The following is a 27,574-nucleotide window of genomic DNA, read 5'->3' as shown; positions in this document are numbered from 1 at the left end:
TAATTTAAAGATATTTGTAAGATAGATATGTCAAATTTGACGTTTCCGCGATTCTGGAGGTCCGATTTCGACAAGTTATGACTTAGATATCCAAGTCACATCTAGTCGATATCTAATGTAAATCTAGTTGATCTCTATATCGTCTCTAGATCCTTAACAAATGTATCCTTCCTAAACCTAAACCTTCCTCAAGAATCACTCTGTTGATACCAGATGAAAACCGCGTGAAAATCCGTTCAGTAGTTTTGAGTTTATCGCGAACATACATACACACAAACAGACGCGGCTGGGGACTTTGTTTTTTAAAGTGTAGTGATTTGCAAACCACGTTGATATATTTTTAATGCAATCGTAAATAATTGTCATCTGATCTAGTCATTCTGTCAATAATTAGAATTACATCGAACAATAATTCAGTTACTTTTATTTTAAAAGTAATTTTAACATTAAAAAAAAACGTAACGGTGTTGTTTTACGCCAATTTATCGACATCGAAATAAAAATTCCCTATAAGTATGCCCTTGTCCTTATTACTTTAAAATAAATAAGAAACACGTGTCGATTCTTTGATATCTTCACATTGGTTCTGATTTCTGTTTCTATACATTCAATGAAACATTGCGTATTCGAATAAATAGCCTCTTCAAAAGTATAGACCCATCCGGAAATAAAGCGTATATTTAAGTGCTATATATTAGAGAAAATAATTGGCCAAGAGCAAGTCGGGCCATGATCAGTATTCTCGCAGCGCTTTGTACGTATTTTTACGAAGAAGAGAAGGTTTTTAGGGTTCCGTACCCAAAGGGTAAAACGGGACCCTATTACTAAGACTTCGCTGTCCGTCCGTCCGTCCGTCCGTCCGTCCGTCCGTCCGTCCGTCTGTCACCAGGCTGTATCTCACGAACCGTGATAGCTAGACAGTTGAAATTTTCACAGATGATGTATTTCTGTTGCCGCTATAACAACAAATACTAAAAACAGAATAAAATAAAGATTTAAATGGGGCTCCCATACAACAAACGTGATTTTTGACCAAAGTTAAGCAACGTCGGGAGTGGTCAGTACTTGGATGGGTGACCGTTTTTTTGCTTTTTTTTGTTTTTTTTTTTGCATTATGGTACGGAACCCTTCGTGCGCGAGTCCGACTCGCACTTGCCCGGTTTTTTTTGTAATATTAACTGAAAAATGGTTGAACCAATTATGTCCGCTATAAGTAGTTTTAATTGAAAGTATTTATTGAGTTTTTGATTTATGATTATTTTTATTTTTTGGACGGACAATTATTATTTTTCGAAGCGATTATTTCCGAAAATATTCACTTTATTAAAAAATGTTTCTTATAAGACCCCTATTCGTTTAGAACTTGTAAGACTTTGTCGGATTTATTGATTTATATATCCATGCCAAATTGCAGCTTTCTAGCACTAACAATCACGGAGGAAAGCCTTGGACATACAGACAGACGAACAGACAGACGGACATAGCCAAATTGTAAGGGTTCCCGGTGACCTTTTAATTAACCTTGCCATTTAATTATTTGCAAAAATATACGGGAGTTCCATTCTGGTCTTCATCAGCAGTTCTATTTCATCAAATAATAAAATAAAAAAGCCTTTTATTCCTTGCACCAATTTTTACAAATTAAGGTTGGAATTTTTTTTTTAAGTATGACATAAATAACACTATGTATTTAAATGCAAAATTGTTGGTGCAGTTATATGTATATGTATGTTCAAACAAAATATTAATTTTCCAAATCGGTTCAGAAATTCGGAGTTCTGAGGAGGTAACATACATACAAAATAAAAATACGATCGAATTGATAACAGCTCTTCCTTTTTAGAAGTCGGATAAAATAAATTCCAATTTAGTCGCCAGCACGTGTAATTTTTAACCTTCAGATTTAAGCAGACGGTTAATAGGTTAATAAGTCGTATGTTTCGAAAATTAGAAATAATCCTCCTGTCCACACGCGTGTATTTAAATTAAATTAAATTTAGGCTTCAGATATTTACCCGAGAATCATCACATATCTACTCGTTAATTGACTCAGTCAGTTAGCCATGCCAGGTTCGTATATAGGCTTAATCAAACTTGATCTTTGTTAATTAACAATTAATATTAATTTTGAGCTAAGTTTTAATCCCCACCGACCCTGTCCCTTCCTGGAGAATCCCTTTTAGCGACCTCAAACTCGTTACTTATAACATGTAGAAGGTTTTAAAGTTAATAAATAGATATTATTTATTCATTACTTACATAAAACTATTTAAGTAATCTCCGGTCTAGCTACGGAGAAGAAAATATTTTTTGAGGTCTGTGTGTTTTGTTTTGAGTTTGAGTTGTGACAGCAAAATGAGTTGTTAGGGACGTCGCTTGAACGAAAAGTCCTAAGTTTTGTATGACACCGAACATCACAGAAATTACGCGACTCACAACATTAGTACATTGTAGGAGAGGACGGAAAACCGCTAAAAGATGGACGAGTGAGTTCGAGGGCCGACACGTTAGTGGAGGCCCTTGAATAATACGAGTCCATCTTTAGCGTTTCCGGCCGAGGCATTACATAGTGCTTTTCATGACTATTGCGAGGAAATAAGAAAACATTTACATAAAACTATAAGTACTAGCCCGCGATTGCTCTGGTAGCAAATTACTAGCCACTGCCTGTACTGTCTCTTGAATTTCGGTAGGCGTCAGCGTAAGAATATCATTTTCTTCACTAGAAGAACTCATTTTTATAGCGAGCGTAGATACGCGTTTCTTATATTTTTTAGTCAAACACAATATAACTATCCAATTCAGTAAGTATTTTCAGATCCCGCCTTTTTTACTTTTTTTACCACTTTTAAGAGGCGTTTTTCTGTTATTTGCTTCAAACCGACTCTAAAATTAGAAGCGTTTTTGCTAAAAAAACCACAAACAGCTACAAAAGTCAAAAACGCCTTAAGCGTGAACTGAATGGATAATTTTATTGTAAAAAAAAATGAAGTGAATGGTTTTGTCATTTCTTTTTTTTTAAACAAGAAATTGGTTCTATAAATAACCTAATTTTATTTTTGAAGGAAAAAGTTGCGCAAAAAAAGACCTTTTATTGTTTTTTTATGTTTTAAATGATACTCATTGCTGTAGCGAACTGTCACCAATGACAGATGATGATAACAATGAAACATTGTAGTAGTGGTGGTTCAGGTGCTACAGCTATCGCCTACTTTCCAGCTTGGTTTTAGACCATCTATTGCTACATTTCCGAACAGTGGCGTGAAAAATAATATTTTGGCATACATTTTATTTTTGCTGCTTTTATTGCTGACTGTACTTTTCTTACGACAAACAACTAATACTCATCAGACAATTCTAAAAACCCCTAACACAATTAATAGGTTGCGTTGTTTCATCACAGAGTTCCTATGGCCACCTCCCGTCTCCATCATCAGATCAGCTCAATGGTACCATTTATTAGGTATTGCATTGTCATCCGATTTATACATGCATGCAAAATTTCAGCTCAATCGGAAACCGGGAAGTGGATTAAATGTAACTTGCAAGTTTTGATTACAGAACGACAGACAACGGGACAGGTGAAACTAAATAAAAGCTTGTAAAAAGTTACTCTCGTCTGTCCCTTAAAGTGAAAAGGCAGAAGTAGGTAACTTAAGGTAACTTTAAATTGATCTCCCAAACGCTCTTGTTTACAAATAATTTCGAGATCACTAAACTTTGGACAATTCGCCACTTAGCAGGTCGCTTCTGTCGCTGACTAGCTGTACCGACCAAGATAAAGTGACATTCCATTTCCAACTGCAGCTGCAATACTGTTTTCTATGGAAATTGACAATGACAGCGACGCGTTTCCATAGTAAAATGAACAGTATTGCAGCTGCAGTTAGAAATGGAATGTCACTCTTATGCGGCAGCATCCAACGGAGTGTGACTCAAATTTTCGGCCTGACTGCTTGGTGTGCGTATTTAGAAATATAGCCTTACAAAATAATCTTCCTTGTAAAACAGGGAGTCCCGCTTCTTTCCGCCATCGCTCTACGCTACAAATCGATATCCTCTACATGGTAGTCAGTCCTCAATTGTGCGTTCCTAAATGGTTACCATCAGGCGATTTGCTTGCTCTAAGCCCCATAATATTTAAAAAAATAATCTAAATCCATCGGAATTTTTAAAATGCCTATGTACACGCGGTTCCAGTAACCGCAAATCGTTCTGCACGCGTAGATACCTATTATCACCACTCGATGAAAATCCATTGAAAACTTTTCATATACCCTCGTCAATAACGCTCAAATAGAGATTTCCAATAACAGATAGGAATTTATTTATAGTTTCAATTTTATTCGTGGCTGGCTTACATCTTGCCGAGTAACGATAAAAGTGCCAATGTCTGTTACCTGCCTCTACGTGTTGTTTATTTACACGCCATTTCTATGGATTCTCCTACCGTGTTTTATCGATAAGTGTCTCTTGCTGGTGTTTATTTCTCACTATTTTAACCTAGAAATTCAAGATTTTTAACTGAATCTGGCGTTAGTTTGTAGAATTCTAAAATACATTACAGAATATTTATTTTGATTGTTATTGATATACGATTATTGAATCCAATTCGGCACAGAATAAAACGTGGAAGTTACTTACAATGTTTTTAAATTTTAAAGCGAATGTTTCTGTAAATATTCGATATATAAAAATTCATCGATATTTGGCCATATTTATAAGGTGTTCATAATTCGAAAGCGTTCCTAGACCCATTTATAGAATACGATAAACTTAGTAAAGCAATCACATGGTTAGTGTCCAGATGTTCTCTTTGTTGGTCCGATTTTTTAATCAACTCCCGTGAAATTTTTTGAGCCGATTTGGTACTAACATAATTTTTTGGGAGTTCGCTGTATAATGACTCATCGTAATATTGTTTTAATTTTACTAAGCGTTCAAAGCCTAACGCAAAGCCACTCGTTTTATCGACATAAAACGTGACAACATTATGTCTTCTATTATGATATAATCGTATCTGGCAATCTAGACCTTAATATTATGGATTCTACTTTCGCACGTCCCTTTTTATTCCTGGTAAAAGTAGTAAATTTTTCCAAAGTTTCGATTTGGTGGATGTGGCAGCTGATCGGGTCATATATAGATGCGACCCGCGGCTACAAAAATTGCCTGAATTGAATTAATGTATCTTAGTGGTTATATGTTTATAATAAGTAAAAAAATACAGTAATTTACTTTCCGTCCGCTAACACAGGACAATAATGGTTATAATTTGAGTTTCCAATAAAATAGCCGGCCAAGTGCGAGTCGGACTCGCGTTCCAAGGGTTCCGTATATTACACAATTTTTAACAATGTATTTTTATGTGAAACGTGAGTGAAATCTCTTTAAAAAATCCGTAGGGGTCGGATCAAAAACTGTAATTAAGTCCGACTCACGCTTGACTGTACATTTCTAATAGGTTTTTCTGTCATCTATAGGTATAGACCTATTTTATGTATTTTTTTCAACATTTTAGACCTAGTAGTTTCGGAGATAAAGGGGGGGGAATGGTCATTTTTTGCCTATTTTCTTGAATAACTTCTAAATTGTTTATTCGAAAATTATATAAAAAAACCGGGCAAGTGCGAGTCGGACTCGCGCACGAAGGGTTCCGTACCATAATGCAAAAAAAAAACAAAAAAAAGCAAAAAGAAAACGGTCACCCATCCAAGTACTGACCCCTCCCGACGTTGCTTAACTTTGGTCTAAAATCACGTTTGTTGTATGGGAGCCCCATTTAAATCTTTATTTTATTCTGTTTTTAGTATTTGTTGTTATAGCGGCAACAGAAATACATCATCTGTGAAAATTTCAACTGTCTAGCTATCACGGTTCGTGAGATACAGCCTGGTGACAGACGGACGGACGGACGGACAGCGAAGTCTTAGTAATAGGGTCCCGTTTTACCCTTTGGGTACGGAACCCTAAAAATATATTTGAGATCCTTACAATAAGCTCTTTCATTTAATATGTAACATGATATAATTTGAAAAATTTATTTTTAAAAATTTTCATTTATACCCCAAAAGTGGCCCCCATGTTTAAAATTCATTTGTTTACGTTACATGTCCATATTTGGGTCACAAACTCACATATGTGTACCAAATTTCAACTTGATTGGTCTAGTAGTTCCGGAGAAAATCGGCTGTGACAGACGGACAGACAGACAGACGCACGAGTGATCCTATAAGGGTTCCGTTTTTTCCTTTTGAGGTACGGAATCCTAAAAATAACTTTTTTGCTACAATGAGGTGACAATTTCCGAACAATACGTATTGGAGAAAAAGTACAATAAGAGAGTTTCACTGTAAACACCAGAATTGGCCGAATACTAAATATCTATGTGAAATGTGTTGCTGTATCAGATATTGCCAATAAGTCCAAAATGGGTGTGATGTAATAAAATGTATCCACCGTTCGCTATCTCTAATAATAAAATGTCTGACGTCTGTCTCAAATCTTATCTTTACCACGGCTCGTTTGGGTTATGATTACTGCACAGACCACTTGGCTATTAAACGGAGCATCATCGTAATACTGAGTGATTTTGGGGTCGTGAACCCGAATGTCAAAAATGTACTAAGATGGCCATGCTGAAAAAGGTACCATTAGACCGATACAAAATCTGTGAAAAAATATCCACTGGACCCATACGGTTCGTCTACTTAAGGTGTACATTAGACATTATTTCGTAATTTTTTGGTTAGTCTCATGGGATAAACATTTTTAATATGACTACTATATTGACGCATTTATGATATTCTGGATCATGACCCCAAAGTAAAGTACACCTAAATATTACCCATAGTCGTACGTCGCACGTTCACCACATTACCAAGCATACCTCCAAATATGAGATCAAATCGTCTTCAACTCCTAGCCTAGTTTAACGGTCTAGTTAGTAGGGACTCTCTAAGGTTCACTTGCACCATTCCACTGACCCGGGATTAACCGGTGGAGTTGTCATGGTTACCAGTACAATTTGACACTAGGTTAACGGTTTAACCGCTTAACCCCGGGTTAGTAGGATGGTGCAAGTGGGCCTAAGAAGAAGGAAGTCTCGGGTTTTCATTTTGTGTTGTGTGTCACAGATATTTTTTTCCATAGATATATTTTATATATATCGTCGTCCCGTACCCACACGTACCCACAACACTAGCCATATCGGGGGGCACGGCAGTGCCCCCGCTAAGTCGAGCGCGAAGCAAACACTGCCGTGCCATCCTTTACTGGAACCATTTCGCCGCATTTTCAGGCCCCTATTTGAGAACCTCTGGATAAGACCAGAACGCAGAAATTTTGGTCATCCAGTAAGCTATAATCACATACTTAAAATCCAAAATTTCAAGTCTGTAGGTCATTTAGTTCCGAAGTTAAGCGAAAGCAAAGTTTCGCATTTATGACACTCACTTATGATCATCAGAATAGAACTAGTACTTCCCATAAACTCAGAGAGCTGAAATTTGGTACAGAGTTAGGGTTTAATGGCCACATAAAGGGAAAACCTAAAAATATTGCAATATCAGTCACGTTTTAAAGATCTAAGAACTGCATAAGTAAGTTTGTAATCCCATATAAAAATATGATATTACAAAGTTACTGTTGCAGTTCCTACAAATAGTAGGTAAAGTAAAGTAAAGGTACACTACGATGTACGATGTGAGTATGAATGAAGATATGTTTAGTTATGATATGTGTATACATAGTATGGGTATGAGTACCCGAAAAGAAGGACTGCCTACAAAAAGAGATGAGATCCCATCAAAAACATTACATGTAAAAAGGTGCAAGTCTCGCAACGCTTTTACTACAAAAAAGTTTTGAGGTGTAATGTGAAACCAAGTCGGTTATTTTAATCAGTGCCAGGGGGTTTCTACAAAAAGAAGTGAAATTCCACCAAAAACATTCTGTAAAAAACTAGCCAAGTCTCGATGGAGCTGCTTGTTTATCTCTAAAAAGTAATGAAATCTAGACAAAGTCGTGCCAAGTCTAAGGTTCCTTAGTGCGATTTCTTTATTATTATAGTTAATGTTGTGTGACTTGGCCGTTGAAGGGTACACAAGGGTACAAAACCAGGTGCTCCATGACACCATTGCACCAATCTGCCATTGCACCAAAAAGAAGTGTTTGTTTCAGGCTCGCCGATACATAAGTATTATTGAAATACGCAGCTTTATCAAGCCTACAATTGACTGGTTATTGAATCAACGTTTTCCAAGTGGCAATTTTCCATCGTCAATGGGTAGCGGTTCTGGCGACAGATTGGTGCAATGGTGTCATGGAGCACCTGGTTTTGTACCCTTGTGTACCCTTCAACGGCCAAGTCACACAACATTAACTATAATAATAAAGAAATCGCAGTAAGGAACCTTAGACTTGGCACGACTTTGTCTAGATTTCATTACTTTTTAGAGATAAACAAGCAGCTCCATCGAGACTTGGCTAGTTTTTTACAGAATGTTTTTGGTGGATTTGAGCTTACCGTATGACTAGGTCGATTGGTATAAGACCGCCGCTGCAGTTGGCAATGTTACCATCCCAATGTCACCTAAGATAAAAAAATATAATGCAGCTCGCGCTTTTAGAATAAAATCTGTGTGTGAACACGAATCTATGCAGTTTTTAATGCCGAGTCTATTTGAAGAAGTCTATGGACTAGGGTGATATCGAACCTACACAATTTATAATTGAAGGGCACGAGAGCTTTACTTCTACTCATGGGTTAACGACCACTAAAGTTACACCCTACGCATTGTGGGGACGATCGTATGTAGTAAAATTAATGTTTATATACTTTAGATTAGTTTAGTAAGTGGACCCGGGTATGTCCTTAAACTACGTCCAGGACCCGGGTATATCCTTAAACCACGTCCAAGACCACCGGTGGACGGGCAGCAGCGTCCTTCAAATTCGGTGTACTCGACTGCGATCGCCATCCGCCTGCCAAGCGTGGCGATTATGGCATTCGCCCCCCCAAAGGGGGAGGCCTATCTTCAGCAGTGGACGTCTTATGGCTGAAATGATGATGATGATGATGAGTTTAGTAGCGTATGCTATACTTACTGTAACCTAATATCTAAACTTAAAACTTATTGCTTTGTAAGCTGACCTAGCAAACGTTCATGGTTCGTCATTAATAAAAAACCGGCAAAGTGCGAGTCGGACTCGCGTTCCAAGGGTTCCGTACATTACACAATTTTTAAAAATGTATTTTTTTATGTGAAACGTGAGTGAAATCTCTTTAGAAAATCCGTAGGGGTCGGATCAAAAACTAAGTAATTAAGTCCGACTCACGCTTGATTGTACATTTCTAATAGGTTTTCCTGTAATTTTTAGGTATAGGCCTATTTGATGTATTTTTTTAAAAATTTTAGACCCAGTAGTTTCGGAGATAAAGGGGGGAAATGATAGTTTTTTGCCTATTCTCTTGAATTACTTCTAAACTGTTTATTCGAAAATTATAAAAAATATGTTTGAGATCCTTACAATAAGTTATTTCATTTGATATGTAACATGATATAGTTTGAAAAACGTTATTTTTTAATTTTATCATGTTAGTTCATTTGATATGTAACATAATATAGTTTGAAAAACTTTATTTTTTAATTTTCTCATTTACCCCCCAAAAGTTCCCCCCCCCCCCCCATGTTTAAAATTCATTTGTTTACGTTACATGTCCGTCTTTGGGTCACAAATTTACATATGTGTACCAAATTTCAACTTGATTGGTCCAGTAGTTCCGGAGAAAATCGGCTGTGACAGACGGACAGACAGACAGACGCACGACTGATCCTAAAAGGGTTCCGTTTTTTCCTTTTGAGGTACGGAACCGTAAAAGGGTTCCGTTTTTTTTCCTTTTGAGGTACGGAACCCTAAAAACCGGTCAAGTGCGAGTTCATTTAACTCTCATCTATCAATCCCAAAATCTAGGAAGGTGCTATAAATTACAGAAAGCCGAGCCGTGAACACAAAAAGACGATGAATCTTCAGAAATACTATTAAGCATGATATATATTACGGTTTACCTTTTATTTGTTTGTTTGTAGCAGAGCTAATCACAGTTAACAATAACAATAGCATGCTAGGGATGAAAGATCGTCAGGCGCTGTGAAACAAGTGTGATAATACGCCTTTTTGGATATTTGCTTGTAGAATGACTTTCTCCTGAGCTTCAGCCTTCATTACTAAACTGAATCTCAACCATTGTTCAGATTCCTGTTATTGTATTCTTGTCGCTATAATCTCATCTGAGAAATTGCCAAGGATTAGTACAATGCGCGTTCCGACTCGAGCGAAAGCCGGTAGGTTTGCCCTGAAGGCCTAAAAACATAATCGGCGTAACCGTACTTTGAAGTAGGTTAAAATTAAAAAAAAATATTATTAAGTGTACCCTTAATTTTTTGTATTTAATACAGTAAAATTATACATTTTGCGTTTGCGTCAAATCCGGTACCTAGTTCTGATTTTTTACAGACTTATTTATGATGTTGGCCAAATGAATAATCCAAGTTTGTGACTTCGAGCGCTGAACGCAACTTTGTCAAATATCGATAAATCCGCGAAAATTTCGGTTTTGTTTTAGATTTGGGCGATTATAACCCTAAAGGCCTAGTTTTTGATAGTACTTTCCTAGACGTTTTTAAAGAAGACTAAATTTTCTACAATACGAGATTAGAACGGTCTCTGTAGATTGAATAGTTTCCGAGATAAAGGCTTTCAAAATTTTGATATTTTTGAAATTGAGCTTGTAAGCTAAGTGAGTGCAGTGAGTATGCACTTTTGACTTAGGCGATGCCGCTTGGCACGATTGTTCCTAAGGTCAAACAAAGCTGATTTGGCCCAGCAGCTACGAGATCGTACAGTCACCTGCAATAATATGTTGCACAAAGAAGGCCGCAAAAATATCTGACACGATTTTATTTGTAGAGCCATAAGAGCGTGTCACATATTTTTGCGGCCTTCGAAGAGTAACATATTATTGCAGGTGACTGTACCATGCCTACCCCTCAAAAAGGGAGGGGAAAGGGTCGGATCCCCAGCTCCAATCTCAGCCATAGTTCATCCTGCTCTTAGCAACTAGGGCAAGTTATATATGATTTTCATATAATTTAGGGCTTCCTTCCCATACAACCATTTCCAGTCGCCGTTACGACGCGGTGTAGACACATCTTGTGTCGACACCGTCTGTTTCGGTCACAATTCCAGTCGCAGAGTCGTCGCCGTGTCGACACAGTTACCAGAAATGGGGAAGGGTCGACACATGACACAAAGTGACATAAAGTGTGGTCGCCGTGTGCACACATTGTTTCGAGTTTGCGACTACTTTATGCCAATATCATTCGTTCATTCGTTCATTTTGTTCCTGTCAAATGGAAACTGTCAGATGGAAAAATAGTTAAATAAAAATAAGTGACATTAATACGCCATCTCTAAAACGGATTACAAGACGTAATTATATATTGTTTGCATTTATATTACAACAGGACTTAAATTATAATGGGGAATTAAACTGCTCGAGTGATTTGATAAACTAAGTGTAATATAATCAACGCGCCACCACATTGTTTTAGTTTAGCCGGAAATTAAATTGTTTACTTCTCAGTGCCTGTGTTCATAACTATATTATTTGATGCATTTTTAGTACTTCGATGCGTATACTATACTTAAATAACAGAAATAACGCTTTACATACTACGAAACTTGTTAATTATGATGTATAAATATGGTTTAAAGCTGAGAAATATTGCAGTCACAAAGTAGTCGCAAATGTTTCGACTTTGTGTCGACTCTGTGTAGATGTCGCAGTCGGATCGTATAATCCGCCGTATTACATTACGGCTAGCCGTTTTCAAAAACAGGGGCGTTTTGAAATGCGGCGGTTTAACGATTAGCCGTATTGAATGCGGCTGAATGAGAATCCGCCGGAATGTATTCGGCGCCATACGTTCTTCAACACGGCTAGCCGTAATGTAATACAGCGAGTCATTAGCCGCCGCTTTGACAGTTTTTAGTTCCCATTTTTAACACTCGTGGCGCTGCCTGACAAACGCTGGGGTGTCCATCAAATCTGGAGTTTGTCGGACTGTTTCTTTCTTGAAAAAAAATTTCCTTCGCAACTTAACTAGACGGAGCCCCGCTTCGCGGGGCTCCTATTTCTGAGCGGTTTGCCCTTCGGGCATCTGAAGCTACCTAACGAACCTAACCTACCTACCTATTGATTAAGTGAGACTTCCGTGAAAACATTACATTTTGGGGAAAAAAGCGTAGGTAGGTAATTAGGTTAGGTTCGTTAGGTAACTTCAGATGCCCGAAGGGCAAACCGCCCAGAAATAGGAGCCCCGCTTGCGGGGATCCGTCTATTTAAGTTGTGAAGGAAATGTTTTGGAAAAGAAACACATGTAGTGCGGTGGGACCATGGTAGAAATAAATTAAATTGCAAACATTGTCAAACTCCGGTTACGTAGGCGACCGAAAGAACTGGTCACTCTACAATGTACGATGCGGCTAAACGTGGGCCGCCTTATTGAAGAACGTATCGCAGTGACAATCCGGCTAATCGTCGAACCGCCGCATTTCAAAACGCCCCTGTTTTTGAAAACGGCTAGCCGTAATGTAATACGGCGGATTATACGATCTGACTACGACATAGACACATGACACGCGCTGTCAAAAGTAATAACAAAGTTACTGGATTTGCAAAATGGCTCCTTGTGTTCATTTGTTTTCAGATATTCTCAAAGTGTAAAAATGCCGTGGTCAGAGATGGGACTTAATAAATTAACTGTTTATTCGACTAATTAATGGAATAAAAAAAGTTAATCCTCAAATTTTAATCGCGATTAGTTTAGTCGACCTAACATAGATTGAAATTGAATTAATCTGAATATTAATCGAATAAATTATCGATTAAATCTCGGTTGGAAGTTGACAGGGGGCCATTTTTGTACGTAAAAATAATAGAAATGTCTTGCATGCAGATGGTAGCCAAACACTTTGTCATAAAAGTCGAGATGGGTTTTAGGGAGTGCCGATTTCGAAAATGATGACCATTTTGGAATCCAAAATGGCGGTCATGCACTGTGTCATAAAAGTCGTCATGGATGTCATTTTATACGTTTTAGGGGGCCCCAATTTTGAAAATGATGACCATTTTGGAATCCAAAATGGCGGCCATGCACTATGCCATAAAAGTCGTCATGGGTGTCGTTTTATAGGTTTTAGGAGGCGCAGATTTCAAAAATGATGACCATTTTGGATTCCAAGATGGCGGCCATGCACTATGTCATAAAAGTCGTCATGGATGTCGTTTTATAGGTTTTAGGGGGCCCCGATTTAGAAAAAGATGACCATTTTGGATTCCAAAATGGTGGCCATGCACTATGTCATAAAAGTCGTCATGGGTGTCGTTTTATAGGTTTTAGGGGGCGCAGATTTCGAAAACGATGACCATTTTAGATTCCAAGATGGCGGCCATGCACTATGTCATAAAAGTCGTCATGGATGTCGTTTTTTAGGTTTTAGGAGGCGCAGATTTCAAAAATGATGACCATTTTGAAATCCAAAATGGCGGCCATGCACTATGTCTTAAAAGTCGTCATGGGTGTCGTTTTATAGGTTTGGGGGGGCGCAGATTTAGAAAATGATGACCATTTTGGATTCCAAAATGGTGGCCATGCACTATGTCATAAAAGTCGTCATGGGTGTCGTTTTATAGGTTTTAGGGGGCGCAGATTTCGAAAACGATGACCATTTTGGATTCCAAGATGGCGGCCATGCACTATGTCATAAAAGTCGTCATGGATGTCGTTTTATAGGTTTTAGGGGGCCCCACTTTCGAAAATGATGACCATTTTGGAATCCGGAATGGCGGCCATGCACTATGTCATAAAAGTCGTCATGGGTGTCGTTTTATAGGTTTTGGGGGGCGCAGATTTCGAAAATGATAACCATTTTCGATTCCAAAATGGCGGCCATGCACTATGTCATAAAAGTCGTCATGGATGTCGTTTCATAGGTTTTAGGGGGCCCCGATTTAGAAAATGATGACCATTTTGAAATCCAAAATGGCGGCCATGCACTATGTCATAAAAGTCGTCATGGGTGTCGTTTTATAGGTTTTGGGGGGCGCAGATTTCAAAAATGATGACCATTTTGGATTCCAAGATGGCGGCCATGCACTATGTCATAAAAGTCGTCATGGATGTCGTTTTATAGGTTTTAGGGGGCGCAGATTTCGAAAACGATGACCATTTTGGATTCCAAAATGGCGGCCATGCACTATGTCATAAAAGTCGTCATGGCTGTCGTTTTATAGGTTTTAGGGAGCGCAGATTTCGAAAATAATAACTGTTTTGGAATCCAAGATGGCGGCCATGCACTATGTTAAAAGTCGACATGGATGTCGTTGTATTGGTCATGGTCATCATTTTCGAAATCTGCACTTCCTAACACCTATAAATCAACATCTATGACGGCTTATATGACAAAGTGCACGGCAGACGTCTTGGAATCCAAAATGGTCATCCTTTTCGAATTCTGCACTCCCTAAAACCTCTTAAACGATATCCATGACGACTTTTATGACAAAGTGCACGGCACACATCTTGGATTCAAAACTGGTCATCATTTTCGAAATCAGCACTTCCTAAAACCTATAAAACGATATTCATGACGACTTTTATGACAAAATACGTAGCCGCCATCTTCGATTATAAAATGATCATCGTTTTCGAATTCTGCACTCCCTAAAACCTATAAATCGACATCCGTGACGACGCAAGTTATCTTTATTTTCAGATCTAACAAATTGCTACAGAATACAAAGGACAAAAAAAGAAGCGAGGAGATAATGAAACAAGCAAAAATACAGATGATTCCTCGACGCAATTGGATGCTTCTTAAATTGTGTCCAGATTTTTTTGTCATAAAGTTTTTATTTTTCACATATTACTCTCACAAGTTCCGTGACATTTCGACCTTGTAATTTTTTAAGTAAATGTTTTTGTTTATATAGAGAATCTCACTAGAATAATATAATCAAGGTATATTTATATTTGATGATTGAAATAGTAACGCAAAAAAAAAATATATTTGTGTCTTATATTCCTGCCGAAGACTTTTATTTTTCCTTTTCCTTCTACACAAGTTTGGCCAAGTAATAAGAATTTAGGGCTCACAATTTTATTTTGACTTCTACAACAGTAAAGCTACGAGGCCATGTTTGGTATCGTTTTCGTATAAATTCGCAGTACCAAATTTAGTTATGGTATCACATTGACACCATTCCAAAGTAAAAACATATAAACTTATTAAAATATTTTCTTTTAAACTCCTCTTCACGCTTAAACTGCTGAACAGTTTTAATTTAAATTTAGTACACATATATTTTGAGTCCCGAGACAGGACATAATAAGTTATCTCAAAAGTCATCCTTTAAAGGTGTGAAATGAGGTGTAGGGTCAATTCAGAATTGACTTCTTGAAGTTAATACTGTTTAAGTTTAGGTTTGAAGTTATGTTTTTTTATCATTTTTAACTAAATCAAAGATGTAGACCATCCCAAATTTCATATAAATCGGTTCAGCGGTTATTGATTTCCCGTACAAATTTTCACGCCACTTTTCACACCTTCAAAAGATGATTTTGGTTATAAGATCTCTCCTATGTCCTGTTCCGGGACGCAAACTATTTCTATACCAAATTTCAACGAAATCGGTTCAGCGGTTGAGCGTCAAGAGGAGTTTAAAAAAAACCGGCCAAGTGCGAGTCAGACCCGCGTATTAAGGGTTCCGTACATTAAGTCCGACTCGCGCTTGACTGCACATTTCTAATAGGTTTTCCTGTCATCTATAGGTAAAGAACTATTTTGTGTATTCAGACGGACAGACATACAGTTACAGATGCACGAGTGATCCTATAAGGATTCCGTTTTTTGCTTTTGAGGTACGGAACCCTAAAAAGATTTTTTTTTAATTTTTTGGAATGGTGTCAATGTGATACCTTAAATGGATTCAGCAACCCAGATTTATACGAAAACGATACCATACACGGCCTAGCATCTTCACTGATGTAGATATATCAAGATAAAATTGAGAGCCCTATATAAACTTTCAAGAGCGGATATCTCAAAAACTATTCAACATATCGAAAAAATTTACTGAATAAACTTGTAACAAATTAAATTAACTTTCATTTTGTATAAATGGCCATGTCGCTAAGATGCATAGTTTCCGAGATATAATCGAAAAACCGGAAAATGGGACCTTCAAACAAAGCCCCCTCTCTTCCCCCCGCTCAAGGGCTACGGCCGGGGACTTTTGATATGTTCACCTCCTAACTTGCCCAAACCAAGTTACAGAGTCAAAAATTGTGTTCCGAGCATTTCCGTCTACAACTTTTTGGAACATTCGTTGGCTGAACTAAGTAGCTTATTGCATTTCTTTAAAAACTTTTCTGTAAAAGGTTGACGGGTGTTGGGTGTTTATATGGTTTTGGTCGATTATTATCATTTGCATCGCCCATGATGACTTACTAGAATTACTTACGAGCACACGAGACACTAATAGTAGTTTGACAAACCTTGGTTTTCAAGAGGTATTTTATATTGACATTTGCTGTCACAAATTTGCTGTCAGATTTAGTCGCAAACCGCACGCAAAGTGCACACAAATGTGTCGACACCTTGTTACGGAAAAGTGTACACACGGCGACGACACTTTGTTTCGAAACAATTCTAGACACATTGTGTGGACTCTGTTACGACACATCTGACATTTAGTTACCACTTTGATGATTCTGCGACTGAAATGGTTATATGGGTTATTCTATAAAGTATCACTTCAAAGCAGACATTCATACATTTTTTTGTAAAAATATGAAGCGGATTGAGTGACGATTTCCATAGAAATGTAATTATAGCCAAAGTCAAAAGTTAAAAATCTTAAAAAAAACACTTAAGATGGCGTTTTAAAAGTATGAATATAATATTTTCATCCCTAAATTTACTTTATTTTATAGCCTTGTATCACAACTAAAATAACAAAATAAATTAATCATAAATCTAGCCCTAAATTTTATGGAAATGATATATAACGTGCCCTAGCTCCTAAGAGTAGGAAGAAATATAGCAAAGATTGGACTTTTCCCCTCCCTTTTTGGGGGGTAGGTACGGTACGATCTCGTAGCTATTGAGCCAAATCAGCTTTGTTTGACCTTAGAAACAATCGTGCCGAGCGGCATCGCCTGAGTCATAAGTGCATACTCACTGCACTCACTTAGCTTACAAGCTCAATTTCAAAAAATCAAAATTTTGAAAGCCTTTATCTTGGAAACTATTCAATCTACACAGACAATTCTGATCTTGTATTGTAGCAAATTTAGCCTTCTTTAAAAACGTCTAAGGAAGGTACTGTCAAAAACTAGTCCTTTAGGGTTAGAATCGCCCAAAACTAAACAAAAACCGAAATTTTCGCAGGTTTTTCGATTTTTTGACAAAGTTGCGTGCGGCGTTCAAGGTCACAAACTTGGATTATTAATTGGACTAACATCTAGACACGCGGCAACGTGTCAAGCCAAGTTCAAGCAAAGGAACTGGCTAGCCAGCGCCAAGTGTAATATTACACGAACCACTTGGTGCCACTTTTGACCCTTCTATAACTCAAAACATCTTTAAGGTGACATTCCATTTCCAACTGCAGCTGCAATACTGTTCATTTTACTATGGAAATTGACAATGACAGCGACGCGTTTCCATAGTAAAATGAGCAGTATTGCAGCTGCAGTTGGAAATGGAATGTCACTCTTAACGTAAACACATAAAACTACGTGTGTTTAATTATATCCATAAGGACATCTAGATTCTAGAAGCCCAAATTTCATGAAGCTAGCTCAAACGGTTATAAAGATATGAAGGTCAAAAAGTCGTAAATTTTAAGACTGACTGACAGACTTATAGTACCTAAACCTAACCTACTTCCAGATGACCTAGAAGATGAAGTTTGGAATCCAGCTCAGTTATTGTGTGAAAGCGTAGGAAAAAATCTAAAAATAAAAGAAAGTTATAAAATAGGGGGGGTCCCCATACAAAAAAAACATTTTTTATTGTGACTGACATATAAATACCTAAACCTAACCTACTTCCAGATGACCTAGAAGGATGAAATTTGGAATCCAGCTCGGTTATTGTGTGTAAGCGTAGGAAAAAATCTAAAAACAAAAAAAAGTTAATAAATAGGGGGGGGTCCCCATACAAATTTCTTTTTTATTGTGACTGACATATAGTACCTAAACCTAACCTACTTCCAGATGACCTAGAAGGATGAAATTTGGAATCCAGCTCGGTAATTGTGTGTAAGCGTAGGAAAAAATCTAAAAATAAAAAAAGTTAAAAAATAGGGGGGGTCTCCATACAAAAAACCTGTAATACGCGCTAAACAACCGGCCAACGGTGTGTCGTTGGCGGCGCGCGGCACCACATAATTAATACAAAGAACAGAAGTAAAAAACATGCAGCGGAAACACAAGAAAAAACATTAAATCTCAATACCTGCCTAGTTTTCTTTACAAAAAGTATTGATATCCCATCAAAAACATAAATGTAAAAAAGGAGAGCCAAGTTCAATACAAAAATTATGCTTGGCTGTGGGGTTCGCCGCAAAAAGAATGGAGATCTAAATGAGTGCCAAGTTCTAGGCAAAATCCAAATATGTATTTATAGGAACAAAATAACATTATAAACAAGTATTAAACTCTATTTCTTTGCTTTATTGGATACCTATAACAATTCCTGTTATTTAAAAAAAATGTGAGATCTTAAAGTAGGTTAGATTTGGCTTGGCCAGTTTTTATCAGAATTACAAAATATATATGTTGAATAACTTTATAAAATGACTGATGTAATGAAAACTGGCCAAGTCAAATCTAACCTACTTTAAGATCTCACATTTTTTTTAAATAACAGCAATTGTTATAGGTATCCAATAAAGCAAAGAAATAGAGTTTAATACTTGTTTATAATGTTATTTTGTTCCTATAAATACATATTTGGATTTTGCATAGAACTTGGCACTCATTTAGATCTCCATTCTTTTTGCGGCGAACCCCACAGCCAAGGATAATTTTTGTATTGAACTTGGCTCTCCTTTTTTACATTTATGTTTTTGATGGGATCATAAATACATACATACACACACACATACATCACGGGCTCAGTGACCCAAAGAGGATCTTGGCCTCTGACACAAGAGAGCGCCATTCTGCCCTATTCTGCGCCACTTCACGCCAGTTGGGTATTCCGAGGGCGGACAGGTCTTTTTGGGCTTCGTCACTCCAGCGGTATCTGGGACGCCCAGACGGACGTTTTCCGCCCGGGTGCCCCACATACGCTCTTCTCACAGCACGATCCTCTCCCATCCTCTCCAGTTGACCAAGCCAGCGGAGTCGTGTTGCTTTGATCTCGCCAATTATATTAGGCATCGCAACCAGCTCCTCTAGCTCCCTATTTTTTCTACGCCTCCAAGTTCCATCCTCCTCTCTGATAGGCCCCAGAATCTTCCGCCAGATTTTCCTCTCCGCCACTAAGAGCTTGCTCTCTTCTTTCTGAGTCAGCGTCCAAGCTTCACACCCATACATCAAAATTGGTCTAATTACGGTCTTGTAGACTCGAATCTTGGTTGGTCTACTGATCAGCTTGGACACTAAGACCCCAACCCCGGGTGGTGGATGGGGGAATGGTCGGTAGTACAGCATAGCTACGCTTCTCGGCTAATTCTAATGGAATCGCTAACCAAAGTAGGGCGTGGTCCTCCAGCAATTTGGGGGTTGTGCGGCGGGTTAACACCTCTCCCACGGAAAAAAGAAACCGTTACGAAACCGACACAGAGAAAAATACGATCCGATCCCAACATCATAAATAAGTCTGCAAAAAATCAGAACTACCGGATTTGACGCAGAAGAGCCACGTTACAAAATTCTACAATTTCACTGGATTAATTTTTTATTTTATAATTTTCTTGCCTGATTTATGTATCCATGCCAAATTGGAGCGTTCTTGCACTAACAATCCCGGCCAAAGCCGCGGACGGATGGACATGGACAGACGGACATGGCGAAACTTTCTTTGTTGACTACGGAACCCTAAAAAGTGACCCCTAGATTTTCGCAGGTGTCCATGGGCGACGATAATCGCTTATGCACGTTTATTATATTCCTGAATACATAATTATATTGACGCAGCCTTACCAGTACTTTATTTTCTCAATTTCTGTTGTACAATAAAATAAAGTTTTCATGGATTCTTTACATTAATAGTTTAGTAAGACCTTCGTCAAGCGCCTCCCATACCAAAAAAATCGGGCAAGTGCGAGTCGGACTCGCGTACGAAGGGTTCCGTACCATAATGCAAAAAAAGGCAATAAAAAAAACGGTCACCCATCCACCCGACCCGGCCCGACGTTGCTTAACTTCGGTCAAAAATCACGTTTGTTGTATGGGAGCCCCACTTAAATCTTTATTTTATTCTGTTTTTAATATTTGTTGTTATAGCGGCAACAGAAATAGGTACATCACGGTTCGTGAGATACAGCTTGGTGACAGACGGACGGACGGACGGACAGACGGACGGACGGACGGACGGACAGCAGAGTCTTAGTAATAGGGTCCCGTTTTACCCTTCGGGTACGGAACCCTAAAAAAATTAAATCACAGAACAGCAAATACGCGGGACTCTACAGTCCATCAATTAGGCTAGGGAGAGTTGCCAAATTGACGCTCAAAACTCGAGATTTTCACACAACGAACTAACTATAGGTAACTATAGAAGTCCGACTAGAGGGTCGACTGCGAACACCTAAATTCGCAAATTGCAGGCACTTTTCTCTTTTACACTAATTAAGGCGTAATTATAGTGACAGAGAAAGATGCTAACAAATAACTATAATTGCGAATAGCCTAGAGCCCTTGAGCTCAAAAATGACTTCACTGCTTGGAGTCAAACTGATTGAATGTAAGTATTTATCAAAACATAAATAAGGTTAGCGGACTGAAAACTTTGAAAATCTGTATTCAGGAAGATGATAGATGATGGGTGATTATATAATCGGCGTATACCCACTGTTACATAAGCTAGAATATACACCGTGTTTTTATTGAATTCCGTTAACTTCGGGGTATGGTTAAGAACGTTTAAGTGAACTAATTGGCATAGTTAATTTTCAAAAAAAATTTTTTTTTTGCTTTTTTTTAAAGAAAAAATTAAGTTCAAAAAGTAATTAAATGTAGCATATAGCGTTGTTGTAATACGGGCATTACATTTAACTCAACCAAACAATTGAAATATGTGACATATCAATGTCATTTCGAACATCGATCAACCGAGATTGTACTGTGATTATTATAAGTAAAACGTTTTTGTGAACAATTCAATCGATATCTCATTTTTATTGGCGTATCGCCAATCACTTGATATGTACGGTGAGTAGGCACATGACGTGTTGGGTATTAGGGTCAACACGTCATGTGACATTTAGGTGACATTTAATAAATAGAAAATATATTTAATAAAATAAACAATAATTCTAAGTACATTTCATAAAGGTCACCTAAATGCCACTCACGTAGGCCACTAGTATATAAGCACCAATTTACTCAATAAAGGAGTTCAGTATTCAGCAGACTTTCATAGTATTATTTGCTACCCGAACGCTCCACATTACATGGCGACCCTGCCAGTGGAACTGCTCAGCAGTTCTGGTATCACCACCTTCCGAATCGTCTAAGTTGCGCCGTCCAGCCATCTAGCCAGCCAGCCAGCCACCCAGTCAACCAGCAAGCCAGCTATCCAGCACCACTAAACACAGCACTAGACCCTGAGCAACTATGGAACCGAGCACAGCTTCACACAGCAAACAAACACACACACAGAAACACACACACACACACAGAAAACAGCTTGTAAAAAATATATATATACCTATATACATACAAATATCAAATATAGCATTATACTCAATAAATAAATAAAATCAACTATAAATCAAAATAGAAAAGAAAATAATTAATTAATACAATAGATGATATACTAAATACATTTATGAATAAAACTAAATTAAGACAAATAACATTAATTAAAAAAAAACGTAATACCAACATTAAATAAATACCTACAATTGATAATGCAGTGATAATAATAAACAAATCAATTAAAAAAAAAACGAACTTAATTAAAATAAGTTAAATTAATGCAAAAAAATCATACGTGTAAAATATAAATACAATACAAATACACTTTGTATTGTGTCCATAATATGTATAATAATAAGTTAATGACCAGTTTACTTGTCAAAGAAAATTCTCAAAGATACCTAACAACCTATTTGCCATACCTACAATAGGTCAATGTATAAAAAAAAAAAACAAACAAACATAAAATAAATAAAATAATACAAATAATAAAGTATTATATTATACTACAATACGAGTTTTTCGTCATCAATGTAGAAAAATCATTTTTAACCACATAGTCATTAATGTTATTATTACCCAATGTATAAAAGAGCCATATACTATTATTTAAAATCAGTGAACAAATATTAGCATTAAGTAAGAACAGATTGTAAAAAAAAAACCCCCCAGTCATACAGCACTAAAATAAAACAACACACATATTAATGCAACCATTACATAGTCAATGACATATTATAAAAATTATATATCAAATTCTCAAATTATTATATTTTTCGGCATCTAAAAATATCAATTTACACTAAACCGTAATTTTATATAACAAATAAGACCCAATTTATAATTTTAACCCTTATTCCCTAGAACTTAAGTATAGATCGCAAAAGTCCCAGGAGGACGCTAGACATAATTTAATTAAGACAAAACAAGTTAAAAAACAAAAATACACAAAAAACAAAAAAAAATATATAAAAAAAAAACATTCATGTAACTATAACGTAGGAGACTTAATATTTAAAAAAAGGAAGATAGAGATAACATGGACCCAGTATACACGGAACCCTACACAGTAGCACAACACCAAGGTCAAACATTAAAATTATTAGTATCAGGAAAAGAAAACATTGCACACCAAAACAGAACAAAGCACTATTACCATTAAAACTCACCTCTTCGGCACACCAGACACGAGAAACACATACACACACAAACACACAAGTCAAATTCAAACGTAATTGCAAGTTCCATGATCGACACAAATCCGCGAAGTAAGCGACAGAACTGATCTAATAATCTAACAATCCACATTTCTTATTTTACAAAATGCAATTTAAAACCGATCACATTTAAACTTACCAAGCCGACAGAATCCATAAAAGGATCTCCATCTTCCTTATTAGAACATAAGAAAGCAAGCAACGCATTGTTTACAGTATTATATCTAATGTCACATAGGAATAATTGTAAGACACATACTAAATGTCAATACCGCACTTTTAGCTATAAGATAAATATAGTCATGTAACCTTTTAGGATAATTAATAGCAGAATAAGCAAAATAATAAACAACGACACCAAGGTGTTTATTGTAATTAAATAGCAAAGTAGAAATACGTAACGGGAAGTGAAAAGCAAGTATTGTAATTACATTTAGAATATAAAGTAGATATGTAATTTTAAGAACCTATTAATCTGTCATATGTTAACCAATTTTTTATTTTTTATTTATTATATGTTAAGTGAAATATTTCCAACATTATAAACCTTTAATTGTTTAAACCGTAATTTATCTTTAATCAACTTATTAAAATGATCCGTTAAATTATTTTATTTAACAATAGATACCTAATTAAAATCATATTCTAATTAATATTTAAAATAACCTTGCTTGTTTCTTTTTTTTAAAGGTAGCTTTAGTGTCTTTATTTGTATGTGCATATACGTTTTGTTTTAGATTGTAAGGTTGGCATGTATTGGAATATTTTGAAATTAATGTCTTAGATTAAGTTATTATGTACACTGAAATTACGACAAAAATATATTGTAACCTATTTTTGTCTCAAAAAAAAACGGGGAAGGTGTACGGTGAGTAGGCACATGACGTGTTGGGTATTAGGGTCAACACGTCATGTGACATTTAGGTGACATTTAATAAATAGAAAATATATTTAATAAAATAAACAATAATTCTAAGTACATTTCATAAAGGTCACCTAAATGCCACTCACGTAGGCCACTAGTATATAAGCACCAATTTACTCAATAAAGGAGTTCAGTATTCAGCAGACTTTCATAGTATTATTTGCTACCCGAACGCTCCACATTACAGATATTATTCCTGACTGTACCTCATGTTACTACTGGCACCTGGGTAATAGATCATACGTTTTAGGGTTCTCCTCAACTAATACGAATCTTGGGCGCTGTGATAGCTTTTGAGCCTCAGCAACCGGCAGCGCGGCCTCGACGCGCGCGCCCAGGTCACGGTCAATTAGGTACAAGATCTTCAGCCATCTTATCTGCACTTCTTCAACCGCATTCACCATCACGCTGGCTATATTTGCTGCCATCCGTTTCCTCTTACCCTCTGTATTAACGTACGCGTTGTAGAAATAAGAAGACTCTCCAAGATCCGTCGACTGTCTGAACTTAACCGATAGCGCCTCTTTAGGCTTCGCTACGTCCACATACGGAATTGGGCCGTTGAACGAGTTCTGATAGTAATTCGGCGCATCTTTCATATTATCCAGCACTGGCGGCACGCCGTCTCGGTTGTAAGTCTTCCTATATTTCGGCTGATTGACTTCAATTTTATCATGGTTGATGCCTAACCGGTAAGCCTGGGCATCTCGGTAAGAAAATCTTCGCGCTTTGTACATGTCGTCAACCGGTCCTGGTATTCCGGGCACCAAATTTCCGGGATTGAAGGCCGTTTGTTCAACATCTTTAAAGTTGTTATCAGGGTTTCTATTTAAGATTAAACGTCCGATAGTTACCGTATGGTATGTTCCATTCCTCCATAAAGCGTTCATGTCAAAAGGATTGTAATTAAGCTTAGGAATGTGGGACTTCGGAATGATGTCAATATCTAGTGTCCAAGAGGGGTAGTTTCCTGCGGCTATTGCGTCGTAAAGGTCTCTGGTGGAGTAGTCCGGGTCATTATTTCTAAGAGCACCGGCAGCTCGATCGGTGAGTAGCTCCAGGCCCTGTTCAGTTATGAAATTGAACCTCACAAAGTAGCTGTCGCCATGTTTGTTGACGAGCTCGTATGCGTGGATAGGGAACGCGTTCATATGTCTGTAGCCATTAAATACACCGTAATCAGAGAACAACCACAAAATCTGGTGGATAGTTTCAGGCGTAATAGTGACGAAGTCTAAGCGAGATGTAGCATCGAGAATGTTTGTCTTAGGGTTTCTTTTGAAAGCATGAGCCAACGGACTAAATAAATGTGGAGAATTATAGAGGAAAACTGGGAATGATAAGCTAAGAAAATCTAAATTGCCCTCGTTTGTGTAGAATTTGGATACTAAGGCTCCCGTCTCTCTAACCACATCTACTCCTCCGCGACTTTGGATTAGATAGGAGAATCGGACGACGACGGGGGTTCTCTTTCCAATGCCATTGAAGACATCCGCTTTGGTGTATTTGGAGACGTCGTTTGTAACTTCAAAGTAGCCGTAGGCGCCCGTGCCTCGTGCGTGCACCGTGCGCTCCGGGATGCGCTCCTGATCGGATGCACTCTGGAGGTCCCAGAAATGCTGATTGTTGAAGAAATCTGTGTTGAGGGTAACTGTCTCTCGCACCTCCACTGGTTTGCCAGCCGTAGTTGTCAGCACTCCAATAGGTTTCTGCAATGGGTACACATTTTAGAATAATTACAGCTCCATTATCCGTGTTTGGTCTCAAACAGATTAATATTCTTCTCAAATCTCAAAAATACTATTGTAGTATTCATTTATTTTGCACTTCTATATTATGGTTTATTAGTTGCAATTGGTTTATAAAGCAACTAGAGTGCTCGAAAGATTCCAACTTGACTTGAAATGGATAATGATCAAGAATAACCGTTATGAATGCCTCCTGTCGTCTTTTTAAAAACACTGGATGCAGCTTCACGTTAGAATACTTATCCAATTTAGCATGTAATTCGTGATTTTAATTTTTATTGTTTTCAGGGTTTCATACTCAACTACAGTGCATCAACTAAGAATAATCGGCCAGGTGCGAGTCGGACTCACCCACCGAGGGTTCCGTACAAATTTTAACAAGTAAGTTTTTTTTACAAATTTATAATTTTCAGATTTTTCCCTGGTTTGCAAATTGTACTTACAAAATTTCATTGTTCTGGGTCAACGGGAAGTAGGTACCCTATAAATTTTGATTCCCGTGACTCCCGTGAGAGTGTCCAAATTTACGTGTTTTGGACGTAAACGGCCGTACCTTTTATTGCGTTAACTTAGAAATTAGATTTTCTCACAGCTTCTAATTTTAATTTCAATTAAAATCAATATATTACTTTGCTAATCCGCGAAAAGATAACGTGCTAGTCAATCAGTGCACAATTCACTTTTTAATTTCAATTTCGTTTTATCCTTTTGAGGCAGGTAGAGAACCCTAAAAAATAATAAATAGCCATTGATGAGTATAGATGATGAAATTAAAGCACCAATTCGCCCTACACGTTGTTCAAGAGTTATTTCGTGTACTATACAAATGCTTACCGGGTGTGTTATTTTGAACTCCTGCAACTGCCGTTGGACAGCGTCTAAGGAGGCATTGAGGTAGCGAACTCCATCTGCATTATTTGCTATGGCAAGGCAGACTAACACAACTAACCACTGCATGGCTACAGATGATAGCGTGTAAATAGAAAATCTCTATATATTACTAGTTCTCGTAATCGGTTACATCCTATGTTACATTGTATGAACGGATATCGTTAGTTACGAGATATTCTTAGTGGATTAAAGATTAAAGCCAAATATTTGTTTGGCTTTAATCTAATGTAAATGGTTTTTTGCAACATCAGCTCGTAAAATGTCTACTTCAGAAACTGATGAGAATGTTTCATTTTATCCACAAGGGCGGCAAAGTAATCTAATGTAAATTTTGATTTGTTTGCCATGTTGGCTGGTAGAATTGACTTTTAAGTGAAATTTTTTAATGATAATGTTTATAAAGTGCATATTAATTTGTTTTGGAAAGTTTTAGAGTAAGTATTTTACTTGCGTTGGTGTGAAAAAAAAATGTGTCTCAATTTTAGCACGAGGGGTCAACTACTTTGCCCTCTCCTAAAACAATTAAGTGTCTCTAATTATAAATGCATTACACTCGCAACCATTCGGTGTTGCATTAGCGAAAATGGTTGAACGCGAATCAATACAATTCCAAACCTATATTAATACGTCTGGTTTTGTTTTTGAACAAGACTTATTTTTTATTTGGGTTTGAACTCCTTCGTTTACTGTATTTGTTTCATAATTATAGTTTGACTGGGTGTGTTTTCGATACCTTGTATATGCATCTATTTAAATGTTTTTACTTGTGTAAGTAAGTAACTCATAATAAAA

The 27,574-nt window shown here is 37.2% G+C and overlaps 1 protein-coding gene across 1 annotated transcript; it reads right to left on the bottom strand.

Annotated features, from left to right (window-relative positions):
• Positions 1–24,358: 24,358 nt before the first annotated feature.
• LOC134674150 (catalase-like) lies at positions 24,359–26,857 on the bottom strand. The gene is made up of 2 exons (XM_063532206.1): positions 26,726–26,857; positions 24,359–25,852 (listed from the first exon to the last, which is right to left on the bottom strand). The coding sequence occupies exons 1-2, from the start codon at positions 26,846–26,848 to the stop codon at positions 24,359–24,361; spliced, it is 1,617 nt and encodes a 538-aa protein (XP_063388276.1). The 5' UTR covers positions 26,849–26,857.
• Between the last annotated feature and the right edge of the window lie 717 nt (positions 26,858–27,574).

The sequence above is a fragment of the Cydia fagiglandana genome, chromosome 19, assembly GCF_963556715.1.
Source record: "Cydia fagiglandana chromosome 19, ilCydFagi1.1, whole genome shotgun sequence".
NCBI classification, from domain to species: domain Eukaryota; kingdom Metazoa; phylum Arthropoda; class Insecta; order Lepidoptera; family Tortricidae; genus Cydia; species Cydia fagiglandana.
The sequence above is the reverse complement of the archived record's forward strand: the minus strand, read 5'-3'. Positions and strand labels throughout refer to the sequence as shown.